General features: G+C 53.2%; 2 protein-coding genes and 1 pseudogene across 8 annotated transcripts; 1 reads left to right on the plus strand and 2 right to left on the minus strand.

Moving 5' to 3' along the window:
* Positions 1-861: 861 nt before the first annotated feature.
* Positions 862-6,364, minus strand: SPAG7 (sperm associated antigen 7). 2 transcript variants are annotated; one of them, XM_045527136.1, is made up of 7 exons: positions 5,408-6,364; positions 2,419-2,486; positions 2,092-2,180; positions 1,862-1,946; positions 1,645-1,734; positions 1,396-1,552; positions 862-1,279 (listed from the first exon to the last, which is right to left on the minus strand). In XM_045527136.1, the coding sequence occupies exons 1-7, from the start codon at positions 5,490-5,492 to the stop codon at positions 1,170-1,172; spliced, it is 684 nt and encodes a 227-aa protein (XP_045383092.1). In that variant the 5' UTR covers positions 5,493-6,364; the 3' UTR covers positions 862-1,169. The 2 variants fall into 2 exon arrangements, with proteins under 2 accessions (XP_045383092.1, XP_045383091.1); XM_045527135.1 differs by having other exon boundaries at positions 862-1,552.
* Positions 5,681-22,923, minus strand: CAMTA2 (calmodulin binding transcription activator 2). Of its 6 annotated transcripts, none has more exons than XM_045527131.1 (22): positions 22,840-22,923; positions 21,464-21,558; positions 21,150-21,253; positions 19,908-19,975; positions 19,690-19,825; positions 19,010-19,081; positions 18,596-18,749; positions 18,141-18,275; positions 16,585-17,525; positions 15,760-15,886; positions 14,301-14,435; positions 11,409-11,524; positions 10,602-10,786; positions 10,183-10,261; positions 9,768-9,990; positions 9,227-9,531; positions 8,016-8,212; positions 7,574-7,757; positions 7,298-7,369; positions 6,814-7,001; positions 6,575-6,649; positions 5,681-6,487 (listed from the first exon to the last, which is right to left on the minus strand). In XM_045527131.1, exons 2-22 carry the CDS (start codon positions 21,492-21,494, stop codon positions 6,424-6,426), a joined length of 3,591 nt encoding a protein of 1,196 aa, XP_045383087.1. In that variant the 5' UTR covers positions 21,495-21,558; positions 22,840-22,923; the 3' UTR covers positions 5,681-6,423. The 6 variants fall into 6 exon arrangements, with proteins under 6 accessions (XP_045383087.1, XP_045383086.1, XP_045383085.1 ...); XM_045527130.1 differs by having other exon boundaries at positions 19,010-19,096; XM_045527129.1 differs by lacking the exon at positions 22,840-22,923 and adding an exon at positions 22,218-22,760.
* Positions 22,270-23,227, plus strand: LOC123621138 (annotated as a pseudogene).
* Positions 23,228-23,389: the final 162 nt, after the last annotated feature.

Genomic DNA, 23,389 nt, shown 5'->3' on the forward strand with positions numbered 1-23,389 from the left:
CTGATGGAACAAGAACCAGCTCCAGGAGGAGGGGAGCAGGGTGTGGGACCGAGGGTCCTGCCACTCCCATAAGGGAGAAGCTGGAGAGGGCCTGCTGCAGGGTTGAAGTGGTCTGTAGAGTGCACCATGGAGTGAAGGCTGCAGTCCCAGGGAGTGCTTTGTGAGGGTCAGAGTGTTTTTGTTTTTGTTTTTTGAGACAGAGTCTCACTCTCTTGCCTGGGCGAGTGCTGTGACGTCAGCCTAGCTCACAGCAACCTCCAACTCCTGGGCTCAAGTGATCCTCCTGCTTCAGACTCCAGAGTAGCTAAGACTACAGGCATGCGCCACCATGCCAGATTAATTTTTTTCTATCTTTAGTAGAGACGGGGTCTGGCTCTTGTTCAGCTAGTCTTGAACTCCTGAGCTCAAGTGATCCTCCTGCCTCTGCCTCCCACAGTGCTAGGATCACAGACGTGAGCCACCGTGCCTGGCTGAGGGTGAGAGTGTTAATGACAGCAGCTACCACTTCTAGGAAGCTTACAAGGATCTGGAACTGTTCTAAATATTTGACATATATTAACCTGTGCGACCTTTGAAACAATCCTATCAGATAGTTACCATTATTATCCCCAGATCACAGATGAATAAACTGAGGCACAGAAGGTTCAATACTTTACCCAAGGTAACAGTTAGCAACTGGCCACCTGGCTCCAGTGACTGCCCTCTTAACAGACTGTATGTTATAAATCCCTATGATAGTGCCAATAATTGCCCATCTCTGACCTATACAAATAGAAATTTTACTGTTCAACCTAAAATCATTCCATTTCTTCTGTCAGTGGCTCCAGGACCTACCTTTCTGTGTATAAAAAAATTAGGACATTGGGTCAAACAGTGTTTATTGAATGTAAAATAACTCCAGCCCCACAGGGAAGAAAATTCCAAGGAGAATGGAGAATAATACAGATTAAATACCCACCTGTGCATTCACACTCTCTTTCACACGACACACACACCACATACATATCCAAGCTCCAACAGTGACAAACACCTGCTTCCCCCCAGCCTGAGTGACAGCTGGTCAGAGGTGGTTCAGAGGTGGGGCTCCAGGATGGGTTCTAATAGCAGCAGCCTTGTCCTGCCCTGCCCCCTGCCCTGCCCCAGGGGTCAAAGGGGGCTAGGTGGGGTGCCTAGGAGGTAGGTGGCAACTCTTCCCCGCTCTGCCGCAGACGCTTCTTGGCTCGGATCTCATTCATGGCCTCTTCAATGGAGCGTGTGTCCCTCTTGTTGGCCACAGGCACTGGGGGCAGAGGGGAGGGTGGGGAGGGCCCAGGAGCCCTGTGCCTTGGCCTCCGCTCCCTCCCCGCCCCCATCCTCTTCTTCCCAGCCACCCCCGAGCCCGCACTGTGGCCTCACCACAGCCGTAGGTCTTGTTGGCCTGCAGCATGTGGGCCGCATCCTTGGCTGCTCCCTTGCCAATGAGGTGGCTGTACTTGTCCTTGTAGTCGCTGGCAGGGCTCACTACCACAGGTCCCTGTTGGGCTGCCTCCTCCTCCTGCCGCTGGGCCAGCTCCTAGGGGTGTGGAGGTGGGGCACTGGTGCTCAGGGGCCAGACCCCAACCCCTCCCAGGTGGTGGGCTTCAGGAGCTACCAAGCATAGCTCACCTTCAGCTTCCGTTTCTCCTCGGCTTTCTGGGGGTCCCATTCCTCTCCACGACGGTAGGAGTCCAGCTCTTCATCTGAGGGTGCAAACTCCTGGAAAAAAAGGGAACGATGGGGTCAGGGTCCATATAAATGTTTAATCACATTCCTCTCCCTGCCAGGGGGTGTGGGGATAGGCAGAAAAGGGGAGAGGAGAGAGTGAGGAACTCAGGCCTTTCACCTTTTTAAAGATCATGACATAGCGACACTCATCATCTTCCCCAAAGGAGAAGGATGTCAGGCCAGCCACTTCCACCACGTCATGTCTGGGAAGGCAAAGTAGAGGGGAAAGAGTACTTTAAGTTGAGCCATGAGGGAGTCTAGCACCCACCTCTCGAGAAACCTCCCACTCGCCCCTTCATGCCCACCTAGCCACCCATTTCCTGCCTCCCCCAGCCTAGAGACACTCACAGTATACTCCTCTCTATCTTGTTCATTGGCTGAAACTTTTTCTTGACCTGCCCACTGTCTTGGATGAAATCTGACACCTCCTTCTCCATCTTGGAAGAGGGAAAAAGAAGATAATATAAGACAATGGTTCCACCAAATGTCCCTCTCCCCAATTGGGCCAATGACCCTTCTACACCTCCCCAACACCCTCTCCAGCCTCCATGCCACTGGCTTTCAGGCTTCACCTCTCTCAAGACATTTTCAGCAAAACTGAGTCCTCAACCTTCCAATTCTAACTTATTGGAAGTCCTTCCTGAGGCTGCCTTTGATCTCTCCAGTTGTTCTCACCCTTTTACGAAACTCCACTTTCTGTTGTTTCTCTTGCTCTTGTAGTTTCTTCAGGCGGGCAGCCTGCTCTGGGGGTGAGAAATGGCAGCATGAGGCCAGGGTTGGAAGCATGGGTGCAGAGGGTTTGTAAGGCTTCAAGCGAAGTCTGATGTCCACTGGGAGGTGTCAGGCTGGGCAGGTAGGATTACTGTTTACTTACCCAGTATTTATCAACATTTATTATATACAGTGGTTCCCCCTTATCTTCCGGGCACACGTTCTAAGACTGAACAGATGCCTAAAACCTCAGATAGTACCCTATGTATGTTTTTTCCTATATGTACACACCTATGATAAAGTTCAATTTATAAATTGGGCACCATAAGAGATTAACAATAATAATAAAATATTATAACAATATACTGTAAAATTATAACAATATACTGTAAAAAAACTTATGTGAATGTGGTCTCTCTCTCAAAATATTTTATTGAATGTAATATTGTCAGACTGCAGGTAACTAAAACCTTGGAAAGCAAAACCTTGGATAAGGAGGGACTAGTGTACTGGGCACTGTGCTAGACACTGGGGTACTAAGATGATTAAGACATGGCATAACCCTTTAAGAATTTAAAGTTTAGTGGGAGTGACAAAGATCAGAATCATGCTTAACCCTCTTTCCCAACTCTGCTAGGGAAACCAATGAACACTTATTTAATGCCTACCACATGCAAAGAATTATAAGGCCTCTGGTGAAGTGAGGAGAAGAAACTAAGTCCTTGGCTTCCAAGAGTTTATCATCTCATTGTCTACATAAGAAAAGGGAAATTATTTAACTTCCTATATTTTGTAACACCCCTCACTTCCCACTTCTACAGACAGGATGAAGCTATAATGGCTAATCTGACACCTTCTCCTTTGGGAGTGTAAGTGTCCAAGGTTAGCTGCAAAGGAACTCTCCACCCTTGGGTCTTATTTAACTTCCCTCTTCCTCAGATCCTGCCTCTGCAACAGATCTCCTCTGCCTCTGGAGGACAGGGATGCATTTCTAACCTGGGCCCTCTACTCTTGCCTGTCTTCCCTCATGATGTGATTTTATTGCCTCTTGAGATTTGGGCACATGCCTCTTCCTACTCCTGTTCAGCCTGAAATGCCCCCTCTCCTCTCTTCTACCATTTCAAATCCTTTACATGCTTGAGGCCCACTTCTTCAATAGGATCCGAATCCCCCCAAGCTTCACTGAACTTCTTGCCATTTTTTAAATCCCTCAATGCCTTTGCACATGTTCCTTCTGCTTCGAATGCTTTTGCTCCTCTTGCTAACCTTCAGATCTGTCACGAGTCAGAGTTATTCATGTCTTCCTCTGGGCTCCAAGTGCATTTGGGTCAGACATCCACTACAGCATGGACTGAGAACTAACATAATGTAACTTTTTATTTGTTTCCCCTAGCAGACTATAAGCTCCTGGAAGATAGGGACCCTGTTCATTTCCTGTTCGGTTATCCTCTGGGGCCCCTGACAGCCTAGGGGCTCCTATTTCTCTGTCCTCACTGAACATCAGCGCATCCCATCTTGGCCACTGACTGTTCCCTAACTGGTTTTTCAGTCTTCTTTGCTTCTGGAGTGGTAGCATAAGATTATGGCTAAGAACTTAGGCTTAATAGTCATACCTGGGTTTGAAATTCTGTCATTTACTAACTATATGACCTCAGGCAAGTGACAAACTCTGAACTTCAGCCTCCTAGTTTGTCAACTGCCGCTGGTGATCCCCCACCTAGACAGTCATTAAGCATTAAATAATTCCAATTCCCCATTCGCATTAAGCTCCCTCTTTCCTCAAAACTTTCAAATATATGTCTCGTCTGCCTGTAAAAACTTCGCTTCCCCCTTTCATTTGCTGAATTATCTATTCTTCAGGTCTTGGCTCACTGCAGACTAGGTTAGGACCTCCAAGTAGCTGCCCTCATAATTATTTTTCTTTCAGAGCATTTATCATGTTGGTTATCAAACTTCCTTGTGATCATTTCATCAACAAGCGTCTCAGCCCCGGACTGTGGGCTCCTTGAGGGGTACCCGTGGTCCCTGGAAGTTCTGTAAATAAGGGACCATGTTTAGACATTCAGTAGCCCTTGAGCACTTTGAAGGCATCCTGCCTGCCTTGGCCCGTCTCGGGCAGTTAGCGAGCTCGTCCATGGTAAAAGTCTGTAGGGTTGGGAGCTGGAGTCCCCTCCAAGGCACTCGTTCTGCCAGGCTCATCCACACGCCGCAGCGCGAGCCACCCCGGAGAGGCCCCGGCCGCCCCGCCGGACCGCACCCTACGCTGGCCGCCGGGCTCCAGCCCGCCCGTAGGGAAGCAGGCAGGGAGACTACGGCCAATCGGACCCGGCGGGCATCCTCAACCCTCCAATCAACAGCACGATCCGCCCGGGGAGCTCGGGAATTTAAGGCTACAGAAGGGAAAAGCGTTGTTAGAGGAAGGCAGAAGGGACCGGGTTAAATCAAGCAGGAGGGGCTTCGGGACACCGAGAGGACCCAGTAGCCAATGGGAGGTGCTGAGGGTGGGGTGGGTCAGAGGAAGGTCGAACAAGCCTGAGGAGGTAGACCTTTAAGTTGAGCTAGCCAATAGAAATGAGGAGGCTGTGGATGGGCGTGTTGGACGTCCAATCGGAATAAAGAAGGAGGTGGGCGGGGCCGGGAAGAAGCGGTGAGGGCATCCTACCAATCAGAGCAGGCCAACAGCGGACAGGCGGACGGCCGGCTAATTGGAAACAAGGACTGCGGAAGGCCAGGGTGGGGAGAAGAGGCGGGGGCTGGAGTTAGGCTTCAGGTGGCCAATCATCGTCTGCTAAGAACAGCGGGCGGGTCGGCAGCCCTTTTAGGGACTGTGAGGGTCTCTGAAGGGGCTCGTGAGGGGTCTTTCAAGGAGGAAGAGGCAGCATCGTCCAAAGAGGGAAGAATGCGGTCCTGGGAACCGGGCGAAGAAAGGCAGTTGTGAATTTGGGATCCTCACCTCGGGCCTTGCGCCGAGTCTCCTGGTCACCGAGGCTGGGTGGCTTCTCCATGGAGCTCAGGATGGAGCCCAGTAGGTCCGCCATCTTGGGAGTGACTGAAAGGGGGCGGTGCGTCTTAAAGGGAAGGGGGAAATGCCTTTAAGGCCGGAAACACGTCGGAGGCGGAAAACCACGCGCCAGCCCGGCCCGGATCCGAGGCCCGCCGGGCGTGGGCACCTCCTGCTGGCCGAGGCCCCGCCCCGCCCCCCCGAAGACAGAGGCCGGAGGCTGGCTGGTGCAGCGATGTTTAATGGCAATTCGTATAAACCAAGCCCATGCACAAGTAGAAAGTGCTCGTGGAGCCTGCAGGAGGCCCCTGCCGCGCCAGGGAACCGCGAGCCCGGCCGTGCAGCCCTCCCCGCGGCGCCTTAAATAGATTCTTCACTATACTCTGTATGTTACAGTATGTACAAGCCCCCTCCCCTCGGGGGACAGGGGCGGGACTCCGCAACGCGTTCCTATGTACAGCCCCTCCTCTTTGGCCCCGGGTTGGCGGCCAGAGTCGGGGTGATGGGGGAAGACAGGGCCAGAAAGGGAGCTAACAGACGCAAACATGCGGAGTCGGGGTGGGGGCAGAGTCAGCCCTGAAACACGAGGGGCGCGCGCAGCGAAGGCAGAGGTGGGGGCCGAGGCGGATACATTCAAGAGACGCGTCGAACAAATAAATAAGGCAAGTCAGGAAGGGGCCGATTGGGGTGCAGGCAGGAGGGAGCTGAGAAGGGGCAGGCAGGGCTCCGTAAATCATGGCTGAAGATGCAGGTGTGTGGGGCATGGGTCTTCTGGAGCCAGGGACCAAAAGAGAGGGGGTACGACCAGGAGGTGTGGGGCAGGGTTGGGGAGGAGGATGGAGGGCTCTGAGGGCTCCAACAAAGGTGAAAGGGAAAGCTGCCGACAGGGCTCCCCCTGCCCCAGAAAGCCTTCTCCCTGTTAAGACTGCAAGAAGCGCCCCAGGGTGGTGAGAAAGGCGGTGGAGAGGTCAGGTGGCCAGTCCTGGCTGGGGAAGCCCTTCCAGCTCCTGGTTCTGCTTCAATTCCCTCATCCTGCGGAGAGACAAGGAAGAAGTCAGAGGAGACTGGCGGATCAGGGGAGGTGGCAGGGCAAAACCAGGCGAGAGAAGGCTTGAGTACCTGTGTCGGCAGCGCCGCAGGAATCTCATGATCTTCCGGGCTGCCTGATCCTGCTTCTTGGTGAGAAAGGAGCCTCTGGTGGAAGAAAGAAAAGATGGACCTCACAGAATACTCAGGCACCCCATGCCCTCAGCCCCGTAGGAACCCTAGACAGGGAAGGGTGGGAGGCAAGATGATGAGGAATAGGGAATGGGCATGGACACAGTGGGTAGGCAGAGGGCTGGGGGGCTGGGGCGTACTTGCTGCGGGCAGGCAGGGTGCCAGAGGGCCGGTGTGGAGGCCCGGGCCTGCGGCGGTAGGAGCGGTAGTGCTGCTGAATGAGCACAGCTGCTCGGCGGCTCTGCTGAAATCGTTTCTGCTCATAGTAGCTTCGGAACTTGCTCTGGATCAGGATGGCTGCCTGGGTCATCTTCTTGTAGAGTGCAAACTGCAGGGGTGGGGAGAAGAGACAGGGCTGAAATGGAGAGACAGAGACCCAAACCCCTGAGGGTCATCCCCAACTTAGGCTGATGCAAATCTCTTTCTCTAACCCACACACTCATGGAAAAGCTGAATCATCAGACATCACACCCAGATCTCATGCCTAATACCTTAAGTGCAATCCAGGTCAGCTTGTGGAAAGAGAAGGGGAGTTAGGGCTCTGGCAACATTCTGGGTGCTCTAGGCTGGAATGGGTGTGTAGGGGGGTGGTTTGGTGGGTATGCTTTTGAAGAAGGGTCTTACCTGCTTGTATTTCCTGTAACAGCGCTGGATCACAGCTGCTGCTACCTCCTGCTGCTCCTTTAGCCGACGGCCCTGAGGAGAGAGAAGGAAGTCCCAGCACCTCATGGCCTACCTGGTGGACACTTGACCTGTCCCTTCAGCTTTTCTGGGGTTCCATGACCCCTTACCCCATCTAAGACCTGTCTGGATGACTGCTCTTCCTCCAGTATTCCTGGGAGACCAGTCTTCCCTGACCCAAGATTGTGTAATTCATCCTGAGACCCTTGGATCCCTGACCTTGTACTTCCGGAAGGCTGTCTGGATGACTCGGGCTGCCTCATACAGTTCCCGCTGCTCATGATCTGATAGTGTCAACAGGGCAAAATCACTTTCCATCTTGCCACTGGTAGATGCAGAGAGAAACTCTGCCCAGGAAGGTGCTGGGGGGATGCCCAGGCGACTTCGCTCAAAAGGCAGTTCACTGTGGGGATAGGGAAAAGGGTTGTCACAGGGCATCTGATGTCCCTCTTCTCCCACCTAGGAATTGCCATGAAGGAAGACCCCCAGCAACTGAGTCTGCAATGAGTGGCTTCAGAGTTCACCAGCCAGTTCAATTCCCTTCTCAAAGGCCCTAGGGCCTCAGCCAGAATGAAACTTTGGCTATGGGGAAGCCAGCTTCCTCCCTTCCTCCCATCTTCCTATGAAGAAGAATCTGGCGGTTTTGTCCTCAGCTGGTCACCTGGGAGGGGCTGAGCTGGGGAAATGATCCACATTATCCAGGTAGCTGGCCAGCCAGGACATGGTCTCGCTGAGCCCCACAGCCCCTGTCCGCTCCCGCATGGAGGCTCCGGCCTCAGGCAGCCCCATGAAGTCCTCTCGTTTAATCCGCTCTGGTGTGGCCTCAATGATCTGTTTGGCCAGTGAGATCATGTCCACCTGGATGACAGGAGAAGCTGAGTGAGCTCTTAGAGGCCCCAGCTGCCAGATGTTCCTGCCCTGATTAAGCTGTAACTTCAGTCCATACTGCCAGATGCTGAGGATTCAGGAATTGCTCTCCCTGCTAACCCTGTCTTTCTCAGCGCTGTTCCAGACTCATTCATTTGTAATTATTGAATTTCCACTTGGGTATAGCCCTCTGTGCTAACATGTTGTGGAGAACGTAAGAAGGACATACTCCAAATGGGGATTCAGAAGCTGAGTAAATGGAGAACTTGACATCCTTTCAGGCCGACCAGCCACTGTCCTACCTGGGCCTGCCTTGGCCCTGCCATCCATGCCCACACTCACCCACTTTGGCTCTCTAAGAACCACGTGATACCCTGTTGAATGGCTCCTGCCTGGCCTTTGCTCTGGCCCTGAAGCCTGTAGCACTTCCTGCTGCCCACACTCAACACAGCCTATCTTGTGGGATTCTCTAGGTTTTTTGTACTTCTAGTACTACCCAATTACTCCATTAGCCTCTCTAAAGCAGATATATCCCAGGGTTTTAACAGAGAAGTATGAGGCTACACTTGAAGACTCATTCTCATTCTTTGAGTCCATAAAACCTTAGCTTTTACCATGTGCAGGCCTCCTTCCCACCTCAGATCACTGCCACATACCTCCATCTTGCCAACCTGCTGCTCCACACACCTCCCAGCTGCCGTCCATCACCCTGGTTCCCCAAGAACCTTTTCCTTTCACGGAGTAGCAGGAAACTCCTACAACCCAGCTCTAACTGAAGATATTCCCAGAATTTTTAACCTTTGCTGCCTGATGACTTCTGAGTCACAAGGTCTGAAAGGAGCTAAGCAAAGGGTTACCTTGCTTCTCCTCAAATGAAGGTAAATGGCCCCTTCTTCCCAATTTGAAGCCAGACTCTGATTGTGCTTCACGGAATAGCCTGCCTCACCCTACTTCTGCACCCCACTCCACTTCTGGCCCTCATAATTCCATGAACACAAGCAGTACCGGGATCACATCCACAGCCTGTGGCCTGTCAGCATCCTCTGGAGCAGCCTCATCATCTGGGGCTGGAGGGAGGGCAGGAGGGGAGGCTGGGGGCCCTTTGGAACTGGTGGCCTCATAGTCCATGAGGAGTAGGGGAGCCTCTGGGGCACCAGAGGAGAGCTGGCCTGGGACCATCTCCTCCATAGTAATCTCAGAGGCGGGCAGAGGAGCAGGGGGAGGACTGCCATCTGGGGCACTAGAATAGGCTGATGTGACAGAGAAAGTGCCATCCGACAGCTCCGAGGGCGAGGAGACGCTGCTCAGACCTGTGCAGAGAGGGAAGAGGGTGAGGGCAGTAGGAGCCATCAGCCAGCCCTCAAGGCTCCTGCCTCCCCCATCCTTGTTTTCAGTCTCCCTGCCTGTTTTTGCTCCTGTTACCTTCCCATCCCTGCCTATTCCTCAGTTTGCCTCCTCTCTCACTTTCTGTCTCCACCCTTTGGCATTGCCCTGGCCTATCCTTCAACCCACATCCCTTTCTCACAAGACTGGGGGCAGCCCTCACCAGTGTCTGGGCTGGAGGAGGGTGGCAATAGGGCAAGTGGGGGCTCAACTGAAGCCTCCCGTCTCTGCAGTTCCTCAAGGCAGCGGGCAAGGCGCACATGACCCCGGGAATGAGCCACTGACAGGGGTAGACGGCCCAGAGAGTCAGGAATGCTCAGCGCCTGTCGGTTCCAACGGAAAAGGAGCACAGCAGCTTCCAGGTGTCCCAGGGCACAAGCCCACATCTGAGGAGAGGGGCAGGAAGTGGGGCAGGGAGGTGGGGGTGCAGGTGAGGCCCAGAGCTCCTCCTCCCCAGGTGGCCACATCTTCAGACCCCAGCCCACCCCACTGCCTGCATCCCCCAAAGCATCTTCCCTTTGAAGCACCATTCCCGTTGCCCGTTACCCCAAATGCACTCAGGAATCCAGCATCCTCACCAGAGGGGTACAAGAGAAGTGATCCACGTTGAGTGGGTCAACCTCTTGCTCTAAGTCCAAGCTTCCAGTCTCCACGCTCCTGGACAGTTTGGGAGAGGGACAGCAGAGCCCAGTCAGGGAAAAAGCAGGCAAAGTAAGAATAAGAAGTAAAGGGACTGGGAAGTGAGCAGTCTAGAAGCACTAAGGCCAGTGGGATGAGGCAGTCAGAGACTAATCAGCTGAAAGGAGTCAAGATGTCAAAGTGTCATAAGTCAGGGGATATTAAAGTTCCCCAAAATGCAAGTCCTCCCAGCCCCTCTCCCTACGCACAATGACCCCAAGTTCTTTCTTGGCTCGCCCAGGTCCTCTGGTTCCTCCTCAGTCCCCTGATACTTATGTCCCAGGGGCTGCTCAGCCCCCTCCCTGCTGCCCCTGCTTACCGCCACTGGCTCAGGGTCTCGATGAGGCGGGCATAGCCCTGGGCAGCGGCCAGGTGCAGGAGGCTCATGCCTCGGAAGGGGCTTCCGTGGGCCAGACGTTCAGGACCCCTCCAGGTGGAGCGCGGGATCATGCTCTCTACCAAGACCACCACCCGTGCCTCGAATCCAGGCCCCTGGCCTTCATCCTGCAGTACACACGCCCTTATGCAGAGACCTGATGTCGGTCCACATCTGTCCTTTCACTTCTAATTCTGCCCCCTCCCCACACTTCCTGCTCTAAGTTCCCACCACCTAGACCTTTGGTGGCCCATGTTCGAGTCCCTGTGTGGCCTCGGTGTCCCCTACTCCCACAGCCACTTCCTCCAGCCCATCTGGCAGCTAGACTTCACACATCCTTGCCCATGTTGTGCCTTCACATCAGCTCAGATTAGTGCCATATCCACACATGGCTTCTCCCCTTAGAAGCCAGAGTCTTCTCTGAGCCTCTCCCCAGCCCCCTTCCTTCAGAGACTCGGGACCCACAGCGCTCTGAGCCCCAACTCTCCTGACCCCTCCTCCACCCTCTCCTTCACCTCCAGCCTTCTTCAGACCAGAAATAGTCTGAAGCCTGTCATGCCAAGAGGGTGCCCAGAATAGCCACTCTTGCCACGGGTGGGGGTGGACAAAGGGTGACGTCAGGGATAAGGAGGGCTTGCTGGGGAGGCTGAGGACAGGACAGCAAGGAGAGTCATATACTAGAGCCATTTTCTTTAGGTGGACCCTCCTCCTGCTCCCCTCTGTAGACCACCTCCCTCCTCATGGAAGTACCTGTATCGTAGGAGCATCAGGACCCTCGCGAGGTGCCCGCCCGGCTGCTGCAATTTCTGCCATCCGCTTCTCCATCTGTTCCAGTCGCTCCAGTATGGACATCCGGAACTGGTTGTCTGAGGGGGAGTGGGTATGGGAGGCTGAGTGGGCAGAGTCTAGGTGATACCCCGAACACCAAAACTGGACCCATCCCAAGATCTGGGAGTGAAGACACAGAATCACATTCTTTTCTCTTCCCCCAAACAACAGCCCTTTAACCCACTCACCTTCTAAATAAAGCCTACCAGGACTCAGTCCTTAAACTAGGGCTGTTAATACTACCCGTAGGCCTAGAACCAGGATCCAGAACCAAGACTGTTTCCTTCAAGACACAGAGATGGTAGGAATTTCCAAACAGCCATCTAGCTCCCAGCTGCCCCAAATCATACATGTACACACTCTCTCCCCAGCCTTTTCCTAGGTGAAATATTCTGTAGTTCTTACCCCAGACACTACTTTTGTCACCCATGCTGGGGCTGAAGGACTCCAGGGTCCCTCCTCTCTATTAAATCACTGCCCAAAAGAACTCAGGGACTGTGATTTGAAAAGCACCACCCCCTCCTCCCGGCCCCCTGCAGCTGTCCACAAAGAGGATGGTGGGGCAGGGAAGGTGACAGAGATAGCCATGTCTTCCTCCTCCTCTGCCCCCTCCCACCCCATACACAAATACACACATGCACATGCACACACAAACACACACCCCAAGCTGTATCTGTCCCCTCCTGAGATCAAACAAGGACATGGAGAGGAGGCAGGAGGGGATCAGAGCCATGGGAAAATAGGCACAGGGAAACAGGGTGACGGCTGGGGATGTTCTCAAGATGCCAGGATAAAAGGGGATGAAGGTATAAAGGTGATAGCAGGGGAGGGGTAGAGAGTGATGAACAGAAACTCAGGTAAAACAAAGGGAGGAGAGAGCAGAAAAGATAAACAAGGTGAAGGAGAGGAGAGAAAGGACAAAGGAGGGCTGGGGTGGGAGGGAGTACCAAACAAGCAACAAGAAAGGAAGATAACAGAGACAAGTTAAGACATTGGTTCAAGAATAAATTGGCCGGGCATGGTGGCTCACGCCTGTAATCCTAGCACTCTGGGAGGCCGAGGCGGGTGGATCGCTCGAGGTCAGGAGTTCGAGACCAGCCTGAGCAAGAGCGAGACCCCGTCTCTACTAAAAATAGAAAGAAATTATCTGGCCAACTAAAATATATATATATATATATATATATATATAAAATTAGCCGGGCATGGTGGCGCATGCCTGTAGTCCCAGCTACTCGGGAGGCTGAGGCAGTAGGATTGCTTAAGCCCAGGAGTTTGAGGTTGCTGTGAGCTAGGCTGACGCCACGGCACTCACTCTAGCCCGGGCAACAAAGTGACACTCTGTCTCAAAAAAAAAAAAAAAAAAGAATAAATGGAAAGCAGACAGATGGAAGAGACCCATAGGAATGATGGTAAAACAAATATTAGACAGAAGTAGAAAAGATAGGTGATGAATAGTCACAGAACAGGATAAAAGCAGAACAGGACTGAGACCTGGCCAGATCCCCAGGTAGGCAAACTCAAGTCAGAGGCAGGCAACCTAACATACACACTCGGGCTCTGATGGGGGCTGGCTCCAAAAGTGAGGCAAAACTGGGGACCAGATCCCCTGAGAGAGAGAAGTAGGGATGGAGGGAGACAAACTCAACACGGACAACAGCAGAACTGAGAGAAACCAAGAGGCAACAATAGAGATACCAAGAAGAAGAGAGAGAAAAGCAGACCTCAAGAAAGCAGCAAGAAAAACAGAAACAGTTCTCAAAGCCACAAGAGAGATAACCAGTAAAAGGAACAAAATCCCAGATTTAAATAAATAAATATACCTACACACGAGTATGTGTGTCTGTTTGGATGAGAAAGTACACCATAATATCAGCAGTAGATATCACTGAGTAAGCAGTATTATCGGAAACTTGAATTTTATACTTTGTGCTATTCTGTAATTTCCAAATTTCTTATAATGAATACATATAAAAAATGTATATATATATATTTTTTAATTTTTAGACAGAGTCTTGCTCTGTCACCCCAGCTAGAGTGCAGTGGTATGATCATAGCTCACTGCAACCTTGAACTCCTTGGCTCAGGCAATCCTCCTGCCTCAGCCTCCCAAACAGCTGGGACTACAGGCACACACCACCTTGCCCAACTAATTTTTTCTATTTTTAGTAGAGATGGGGTCTCACTCTTGCTCAGGCTGGTCTTAAACTCCTGACTTCAAGCAATCATCCCACCTTGGCCTCCCAGAGTGCTTGGATTACAGGCGTGACCTACGTGCCTGGCCCTGAATATATATCTTTATAGCCAGAGGGGAAAAATAGAAATTTAAATACACATATAAGCAGATACATACTCATGCATAGCACCTATATATTGCTATAGACCCTGTCCCTGCCCCAGCCTCTTGGCCTTCCTTGTCTAGATCTCATCCTTTGGGATGGAAGGGACAGGGCAAGAACTGGGATGATGACAGTGCCAAGAAGCTGTGTGTGGTGGTGCAGGCCTGTTAACCAAGCTGCTCAGGAGGCTGAGGCAAGAAGATCGCTTGAACCCAGAAGTTCAAGACCAGAAACTAGCCTGGGCAACACAGTGAGACCCCACCTTAAAAAAAAAAAAAGATGGAGCCAAGATTTATGGGGAAGAAGGGGTGAGAGAAGTTTGCTGCTGCATTCAGAAATGACCAATGAAATCAAATTGAAAAAAGAGTGGTAAATGGGGGGCTAAGTGGTGGCCACATGAATCCTGAGGGGTCTAGGAATATGTCATGCTCAGAGGTTGTAGGGCCCAACACTTGGGGTCAGAGGGCTAGGTACTCACCGTCCAGTGACAACCAGTCAAGCTGAGTACTAGGCAGAGACAGGAATCGGCGGGCTCGATACTCAAAGAGCACAGAAGCAGAAAGGGGCCCCTCCCGCCCTGCCACCTGCAAAGACACCAGCCCTACCTCATGGGCTGGGGAGGGCAGGATCAGCGAGAAGGGCTCTCTTTCCCTGGCTCCTTCTCTGGTCACCTGTGTCAGAGCCACGGACAATCATTCTATTTCTCTATCTCCCTCACTCCTTTGCTGTACGCCAAGAGGCTCCTGCTTCAGTGGCCTTGGCACTAACTGGGAAGGGAGTCCATTCATTTGACAACTTAATACCTACTATAGGCCAGAGACCCCTTGGATTATAGACTCTGTAGTTGAGGATGTCTGTTATTCAGTAACAATGTTTGGAAGCTGAGGGTTAAGAGACACTTGTACTTATGAACAATTTGATGGTGGATAAACCCCTTGATCTCCAGATCACAAGGCCAGAATCATTACCCTGTTACTAAGGAGGGGAAAGGGGAGCTAGGTGCTCATGAACAGTGTCCAGTGAGAGTTGTGTCCCAGGGTCTGAATGTCTATGGCTCTGAGGATGGCACAACTAGGCCCTGATCCCAGATCAGGAGCTGAGACTTTTTTTCCCAGTCCCCAGCTTCTCTGGTCTCATCCCTTTTCTTTCCATATGTGGGTGAATGGGGCTGTTGAGATTGGGGGAGAACACTCTCATAGACAGCAAAGCTGTCAACCCGCCACTCCAGTGGTCCTTGGGGTCCCACAGTAAGGCTGACTGTGGAGTGCAGGGTAAGGGCAAGGTTGGAGGCAAAAGGGCAGAGATGAGCCTTGGCAATGAAATCTAGACCATTTCTGCAATGACAGAAATGTTCTATATCTGAATAGAATAACACTAGCCACATGTGGTTATTGAGCACTTGAAATGTGGTCAGTGTGACTGGGGAACTGAATTTTAAATGTTATTTAATTTTAATTAAATAGGTATATGTAGCTAATGGTTACCATATTGGACAGCACAGGCCTAGAAGCCAATGTCCTTCAATATCAGGACTGGTGAGAGAAGACTAACATCTCTTCTTTCTCATTCTCCCAGGATTGGAGTTGGACACTGCAGTTCTACCTAAGCCAGAGAGCCTAGATGGACATTAGAGATCCCTTTGGTCAATGCCTGACCTTATAGGAGGGGAGGCCAAGGACCCAGAAAGGATCAGACTTTTTCTGAGGTCACTGGTTAGCTAATGAGATTTCCTGGACCAGAATTTAGATTTTCCAACACCTAAACCCAGGCTCTTCTGCCTGCTGGGGGAGCTTGGAGCTCAACCTCAGGACTGGATGAGGTCCTCATGCTCTCAGACTAACCCATTTGCTCCCAGTGCTTCCCAGAAGCCTGAAGGTCTTGATCTGTCCTAACTGCCCATATGTCAGTCCCTTCCCCACCATTCCCAATCCCCATACCGGGACAGTAGCAGCGTAAGACACCAGGCTGGACAAGTGAGGCTGGTACTGCGATGTGATCAAAGACACAGGAGTAATGCTCAGCGGCCTCTGTCCAAGGACCTGTGATGAGCACCTTGACCCCACCCTGCAGAGAGAAGTCAGAGAGCATGTGATTGGGAATTGGGTGTTCATTCACTCGCTCATTCATTCATTTATTCAGATTGTTAGAGAGTATCTACTGTCTAGCTGGCCCTGTGCTAGTGTCTGGGGATACAGGAATGGACAGGACCCAGTGGGGTAAGGACAGCTAATCTACCCCTCTGTCTCAACATTCCTGCCAAGTGGTTACCTCATCTCTACCTGAATCTGCCAGAAACGGGTAATTCAGGGCCTCCTCCAAGGCTATAACATAGCTGTCATCAGGAGGAAGTTCTGTTCTTAGGCTAATTCACCCCCACAGTAGTTCCTCCTTTCCCTCTTAGAGGTAGAACTTCTCCACTGCTGAAGACAATCTTTCAGCTACTTAAAGTCTGCAATCATACGTCCACTGTATTTTTTCTTCTCCAGGCTGAAAAGTCCCAATTCTCTGCCACTGAGAACAGTCACCAAGGGAATGAGGTCCCCAGGGGACTCTGGTAACCATGCTAACACATGGAAGGGAGAGGAAGAAAGGGTTAAGTTAGTGAGGACTATGCAAACAAGAAAGAAGCTGTACTCTACATAAAAATGGGGAACCTAGAAGCCTTGAAAATTGAGAAAAACAGTTAAGAGTTAATACAGTTCCTTCTGGGGAGCCAGAAAACAAATGGGCAGGAGAAGGGAGGAGGTAAGCCTGCGACTCACCTCTGGGTAGGACCACTCTGGGGAGAAGTCTGTGATGGTGCTAAGAGCAGGAGACAGCTGGGGGGTTGGGGCAGGGATGCTTGGAGCTTCGTCGCTGATGAGTTCTCCCATAAGGTCCGGGAATGATGAAAGACTGAAGGGCTCCAGTTCGCTGGCCCCACCAGGTCCTCCAAACAAGGCCTCCCCTCTTCCTACCCTGCCTGATGGCTCCAAGGGGGCAGGTGAGGGTGGGGGTGAGGGAGGGGGTGAAGGAACAGGTGGGGCAGCTCCCTGGCCCTTGAGCTCCTCCCCACTGTCATCATCTTGGATGAAGAAGCAGTTTCCTCTTCTCCTACCTGCTGCTGACTGTGGAGAGGGACCCCGAGCAGCTGCCTGGGGCTCTAGGGCAGCAGCAGGCTCTAGGGCGGGACAGGGGATATGGGCAGCCTCCGCCTCAGGGAAGTCTGGGCTCACTCCCTGCCCCCCTCCATATGTCTGGCCCCGCTGGGGGCTGTTTAGAAAACGATCAGGGTCAAAGGCAGGACTGGGAGGAGCTGGTGGGGCAGAGGGCTCAGAGCCTACGACCACAGCCAAGCTCATGGAAGGCCTAGGATCAGCCTGGGGAGCCAAGTGCCTGGTGGGCGTCAAGCCCCCAGCACGCTGCTCCAGTCCCGTCAGGAGGAGGATAGCAGTGCCTCCTCTCGACGAACTCCCTTGAGAGGTGGGAGGGCTAGGTCTGATTTCTAGGGGTTCTGCAAAACCTGATGAGGAGGAGGAAGAGGAAGAAGAGGATGGGGAGGTATGTGCCTTGGGGAGCTCTTGGGGAAGTGGGGCTATCAGTGGAGGAGGCTCGGGGGGATGGGGGTGGGGGATAGAGGTCAGGGTTAAAGCTCGGGGCTCCACTTTGGGAGAGATGATGCGGTGTTTCGTGCTGCTGCATTTGTGGGTAAGGCTCCCAGAACCTGGAGTGGAGAGGAGTGGGGAGGAGAGAAGGCATAAGACACATCCTTCTCCAGCCTTCCTTTCCTGGAAGCCTCTGTAAAGTATTTCCCAGGACTTCCCTACAGACCAGAGGTGTAATACTGATTGTGGCCACCAGGAGGCATCAGAAACATCCGTTCCCTCTCCTAATTCCCCTCTCCCACACCTTTCCCCCTCAAAATAAACAGGACTGGAGGAACATTGCAGGAGAAAACTGAGGGCTTGGGAGAGTAGCTGAAACAAAAGTAAAGGCATAGAAAAAGGACAAACTAACAGGACCATTGTTGGGGGTGGGGGCACAAACGAGGAATAAAATTAAGGCTGGGTGTAATCTGTGGTGCTGGGGGACAGGAATTGCTAAAGGTAGAAGGCAGAAAAGGCCACTGGTTGCCAAGACCATTGAGTAAAAAGAGCTAGGATCAGTGTGCACCCAGATGGGAAGGCCTCTGTTCATCTGGCCCATCCTTCTGGGACATGCAAAAGACTTGTAAATCAGCATGCAAATCCCATCAAGACAGATATCCCTCTGGCTTGAGTAAAAGCAGCGTGGTTAGGTGGGAAGAAGGCAATGTGGTTAGGGTCAGGGTGTCACTCACCAAGGCCTCCACTGCAGAGACAGGCGTGGGTTCGGGGTGTAGGCTTGGTTGGGTGGGTGTCCAAGATCTGCTGCACCAGCTGTTCTACAGAGAACTCCTCTGTCCCGTTCCCACAGCTCCACTTGATGCCATGAACTAGAGAAGTTGGGGGGAAATGCTGTGGGACTCCCACAAAACAGGCCCCAAAGTACCTTGATGGCTCTTCCAAGCACCTGACATGCTCCAGGACTTCTGGCTGGGTGAACAGAGGCCAGCAGCATCAAGACTGCTTGGACATGTAGCTTTAGTCCCTTCTCTGTATTCCAACACCTAAGAACGCACCAGGAATCCTAGCACCCTCCCAGCTTGGAGGGAAATGGTCACCCCACAGGTTTTGGGTACAGAACCCTGGTCCCTTTGGGAGGCCCCCGTTTCCACTCTACCCTTGAAGCTCTATCCTCGTCCTGCTGCCTTACACATGGGCTTCAGCTGTCCCAACAGCTCCTCCCGGGACCACTTCAGCCACTCTCGCCGGTCGCTGCTGATGGAACAAAAGATGGGGCTGCAGCCCTTTCCACAATCCTCCAGGGCTGGGACGTTCAGGTAGTGCACAAGGACGATGTCAGGGTTCTGAGAGTACAAGGGTACACACAGAGAGCCATGGGGTCCTGAGGTCTAGAGACTGAGCTTCCCAGTCCTCACTTTCTTCCTGGGCACCCCTCCCAAACTCATCCCCAATTTTTGGCTTTCTCTATCCCCTACCCCCACTCCCTCCTTCCCAGGCTACTTTCCCCACTCAGAACCTAGTCATCCTTCCACTTCATCCTTTCAGACCCATGTCCCTCAAAGAGCCAGGAAGTGTCTGGCTCCCTGAGCTCTTCTGTCCTTACCTGGAGCAGCCAGTAGCAGCGCCGATGGAATGTGGGGACGATGGAAGAGTGAACGTAGCAGCCATAGAGACACTGCCAGGAGACAGGCTGGGGTGGGGGGAGGGCTAGTCTGCTCCCCAACTCTTCCTCTGTTCAGTCCCTTTGCAGGAATCCCAATCTTTCCACCAGTTCCTCTACAATCCTTCCCCCACCCCCAACTATTCCCCACCCCTTTCAAATCCCAGCAGCCCTGAATCAGAGATGAGGGATAGAGAGAAGGGAACAGTGGGGCTGGGGCCTTGCAATGAGGATCAGATTTGAGACATGGGACTACCTAGAAATCAGAGGGCAGAGCAAGAATATATCTTAGATGAGGAGCAATGATTGGGGAAGAGAAACCTGTACTTAGAGCATCACTGCTTAGATCCCTCAGGGCAATACAAGAGCAGTAAGGGGACTGGGCATCAGTGTCCTAGCGGGGAGGCATGCCCTAAAGCCTGGAGAGTTGGGTCACGGAGGGAAATGGGAAGCAGAGGGTGGCCTGAGTAATCAGTTAGCTGATCCAAAGTGAGTGAGAAGGGAAGAGTGACCGGGAGGGGACTGAGACAGACAATGTCACCAAGCCCTGGAAGGGCTGGCTTCCAGCTAAGGGTAGAGGAGGGCAGGTTAGGGCAGATGAGCTGAATGTCTGACTCTCTTACCTCCATGCCCTGGACCTTCAGCTTCATGTGGTCCTCTCGGGTGGTCTTCCCATCCTTCCGCTTCTTCCAGAGGTAACCATCCTTCCGGTATTTCACTTTCTTGCGGTTATAGAGGATGATGGAGCCATTCTGAGGCCTGGGAAGGGAACGGTTGGCCTCAAGTTCTGTGAACAGAACCTGGGACCCCTGCCACTCCCCACCTTCTTAAACTTTCTTACCTTGTCTTTGGGGCACAGGATAGCCACTCATCATGCTTCTCAAAGGTGATCAAGTAGGATGCAATCTCCTGTAAGAGAAGAGGCACTCAGGTGGGTATCCCCTTCACAGAGTCTCAGCCTAGCCTCTTGGTTTTCCCCTCAGTGTCTCACTCTTTGCTGAGTTGTGGCAGTTACTGGAGGATGCCTCTAGGTATCTGGACCGAGCAAGGCCCACTGCCCTCTTAAGAACCCCAAGTTCCATCTCTCCTTCCCTCTCTCCCACCTGGGGCCTTTATCTTGGGGCCAGGTCCACATTCATCATCACCCATTCTTCACACTGTGTATTATCTTACTATCCTCAAATACCATTTTTATGTTCCTTCCTGACTCAAAAAAACTTCAATGGTTTGACACTGCCAAGATTTCAGATTCTTTAGCCTGACTCCAGGGTTCTCTTTAACAAGGGATCAAACCATTGTTCCCACTATTTACCCATATTGCACCTGCCATTCTTGCCAGATGGGTCCATTGATTCTTCCCCAAACATGCCTTGAGCAGTCAGCTCCTGCATGTTAGTGCCCTACAAGCCTGAAGTGCCATGTGCCCACTTCTCTATGTCTGGAAATCCTAGCCATCCTATAGATGAAATCCCTTTCCAGATGCTCTGTGAAGCCCTGCTGGCCACTCTAGCCCTTAAAGGCTCTATTGCACTTAAAATGACACACATACACCCTTTACTGAAAGTTCTCTTCTAACATCAAATTAATAATTATTGACCATGAACTACATCCACGGCACTAAGTGTGCAGAATACAGAAGGTGAGTAACACAAGGACTGTGCCCTCTAGAAAAGCCAGCATCAGTGGTGGCTAAAAGCAGAAGCTCTGGTATGAGTTAGATACTAGTTTGCATGAGGTAAACTGGTTTCCTCATCAATAACATGGGGGTGAGGGTAATAACAGGGCCTGTTCTATAGCGTTCTTAGAAGGTTAAATGAGATAAGGCAGGGCAAGTGCTTAGCACAGTGCCTAGTATGTAAGAAATTCTTTACAGGTAGTAGCTGTTGTTTTTACCAAGGCAGATATGCTAAGAAATGGGCTCCTACAAGATCTGTATCTTTCTGCCTCTCCTCTTATCTCTAAAGAGCCTAGAACAGTGCTCTGTGCTTATGAGTATCAACAGACACAGAAAGACCCCCCCGACTCATCTTCCTCCAGTCCCCTAGGGCTTTCTGGGCCCTAATCCCCCAGGTCCTTAGAAAACCTCATTTGTATTCCACCGTAGCCGCTCTGGAGGCAGCAGCGGGCAGCGAGGAAGACATTCCAGCAGCTTCTTGGGGAGAAAGATCTTCAGGTGGTGGCTATTCTCTAGAAGAAATTAGAAGGGAGGGCTTAGTGTGCCACCCTGACATCCCTGTGATAGACAGCCTAGGGGGAAAGGGCTGAAGAGGATCTGGAGCACTGGGGAAAGCTGAAGCTGTGACAAGGAAGGCAGGGAATCCAAGAATTAGAAGGCCGCCACAGCATGGGGAGAACAAAAGGCCATGCCCAAATCAGGAACCTGGTTTGTGAACTCACCAGCAACCTCGGTGGTGTCCTTGGTATTCATGGTGAGGGATCCAGGGGGCAAGGTCACCCCCGGCCTGAGGGGCCGGGGGGAGGGGGAGTCTGTGCTGGGAAGGGAGAGACAAAGGTTATGACAGAAGTCCCCACATTAATCCAGGATGAGGAGTATGAGGCAGGGGAGGGAAAGGAAGGAGCTGGACTATGATGTGACAGTAGAACCAGGGAATGGAAGTGAGGGAACCCAGACACGGTGCCAGGAACCAACATGAGTGGAGAGACAGAACACAGAGAGTGAGCAGGAAGAAACGGGTTGTGGTGGGGGAGGGGAAAAGGCTGGCAGGGCTGGGGCCTCAGAGACCCTAAAGCTTGGGCTCTTGCTGCTGCTGGGGCTATGGCCAGGTCAGGTCCTGGAAGTTGGGATTCAGAGCATCCGGTCCCTGGAGGATGGTTTGACAAGAGAGCGTGGATGCTGGGGGAAGGGCAGGAGATTCTAAGTCCTGGTGGAGAGCCAGGCCTTAGAAGACACACCCTGAGTTCCTTCTCTATTTGATTTTTCCAAGAGGAAGGGCATATCTGATAACCGATCCTAACCTACTCTCTCTTCCCGGTTAGTTAGGGCCTGGTAGAATCTGGGTTACACACCCAAGACCCAGGTTCCCACCCTCAGGACAACCTGTCCTCCACCCCAAGGCTGACAGCCCTCTCCACCTCTCTCAGCCCCCTCCCCAACCGCCTCTGCCTCCCCTGGCCTTCAGGCCTACCCTACCCCATCTACCGCGCTGGCTTCAGCCAGAGCCCCCGCCCTCCTGGGGGAACAGATGGGAGCTGGAGGAGGCTCTCAGCGCGGGCTCCAGGTATCCGAGATGGAGAGGGGGAGGAGGCCCGTCGGCTGTGTGCAGTGAAGCTGGGGTTGGGGTAAGGACTCCGCCCCAGGGCGCAGGTGCGCAGTCCCGGCTAGGCAGCCTGCCAGGGTGCGGAGCAGGAGCGGGTCCTGGGCTGCAGGCCGCTCCGACGGCCGGCGCTGGGGGGCGGCCCCCACGGCGGGGTGGTGGTCCCCGGAGAACCTCCGAGGTGGGGGGTTCCCGCCCGCACTGAGGGATGTTCTGGAGAAGCCGCGGAGCAGAGTCCGCGGGCGCGCGGAGCGCGAGGGACAGTGCAGGTGCCGGGTGCGGGGGTCCCCGGGACAGTCCCCGGCACGCGCTGTTTCGCCGTGGGGCCCTGAGCGGAGTGGCGCCCCCTGGCGCGGGGGAGGAGGACGGAAGCGGGCGGTAGGAGAGAACCGGGAGGAGCGACGACGGTCCCCGGCTCAGCGCTCCACGTCCGGACTTGGTGGAGCTGCGCCCCCTGGCGCGGGGGCGGAGAGGCGGGCGAGAGGCCCTGGCTCTTACCTCCCGGGGTCCCACGGGTGACGGCAGCAGCGGCCATTCTACCCCACACCGACCCCCCCTCCCCAGCGCCGGCTGACAGCGGCGTCCGACGTCACTGCGCACGGGGCGGGGCCTCCCAATTAAGGGGATGGGGATCGGGAAGGCAACCTGGGGTCAGCACACGTGGGGTTCTGGGTGGGGCGCTGGGGGGAGGGACTCGGCTTCCAGGGCCCCGAGCCAGGCCAAGGGACAGACTGCTGCGAAGGGGCAGCAGCGCCGAGGGGCAGGATTCCGGGTCCCGGAGGCGGAAGCTTGGCTGATTGACGTGACTCCCGGTCTGGGAGAATGGGCTGGGGGCGGTGGTCCAGTGCTGGAACCCGAGGGGCTGGGTGAGGAACCCCGGAAGTAGGGGGCAGGATTTCCCTCGCATCGGGCAAACCTCCTTGAATTTGGGGACCCAGCCCGGCTTCATTGTAACTGGGCCCTCGAACAGGTAAAAGGAGCCCTCCTTCCCCTCATTCCCTATTAGCTTCTCCATCCCTGCTTCACAGGGAGAAAGACAACTCCGGAC

This window comes from Lemur catta, chromosome 15 (assembly GCF_020740605.2).
Source record: "Lemur catta isolate mLemCat1 chromosome 15, mLemCat1.pri, whole genome shotgun sequence".
Classification (NCBI taxonomy): Eukaryota; Metazoa; Chordata; class Mammalia; order Primates; family Lemuridae; genus Lemur; species Lemur catta.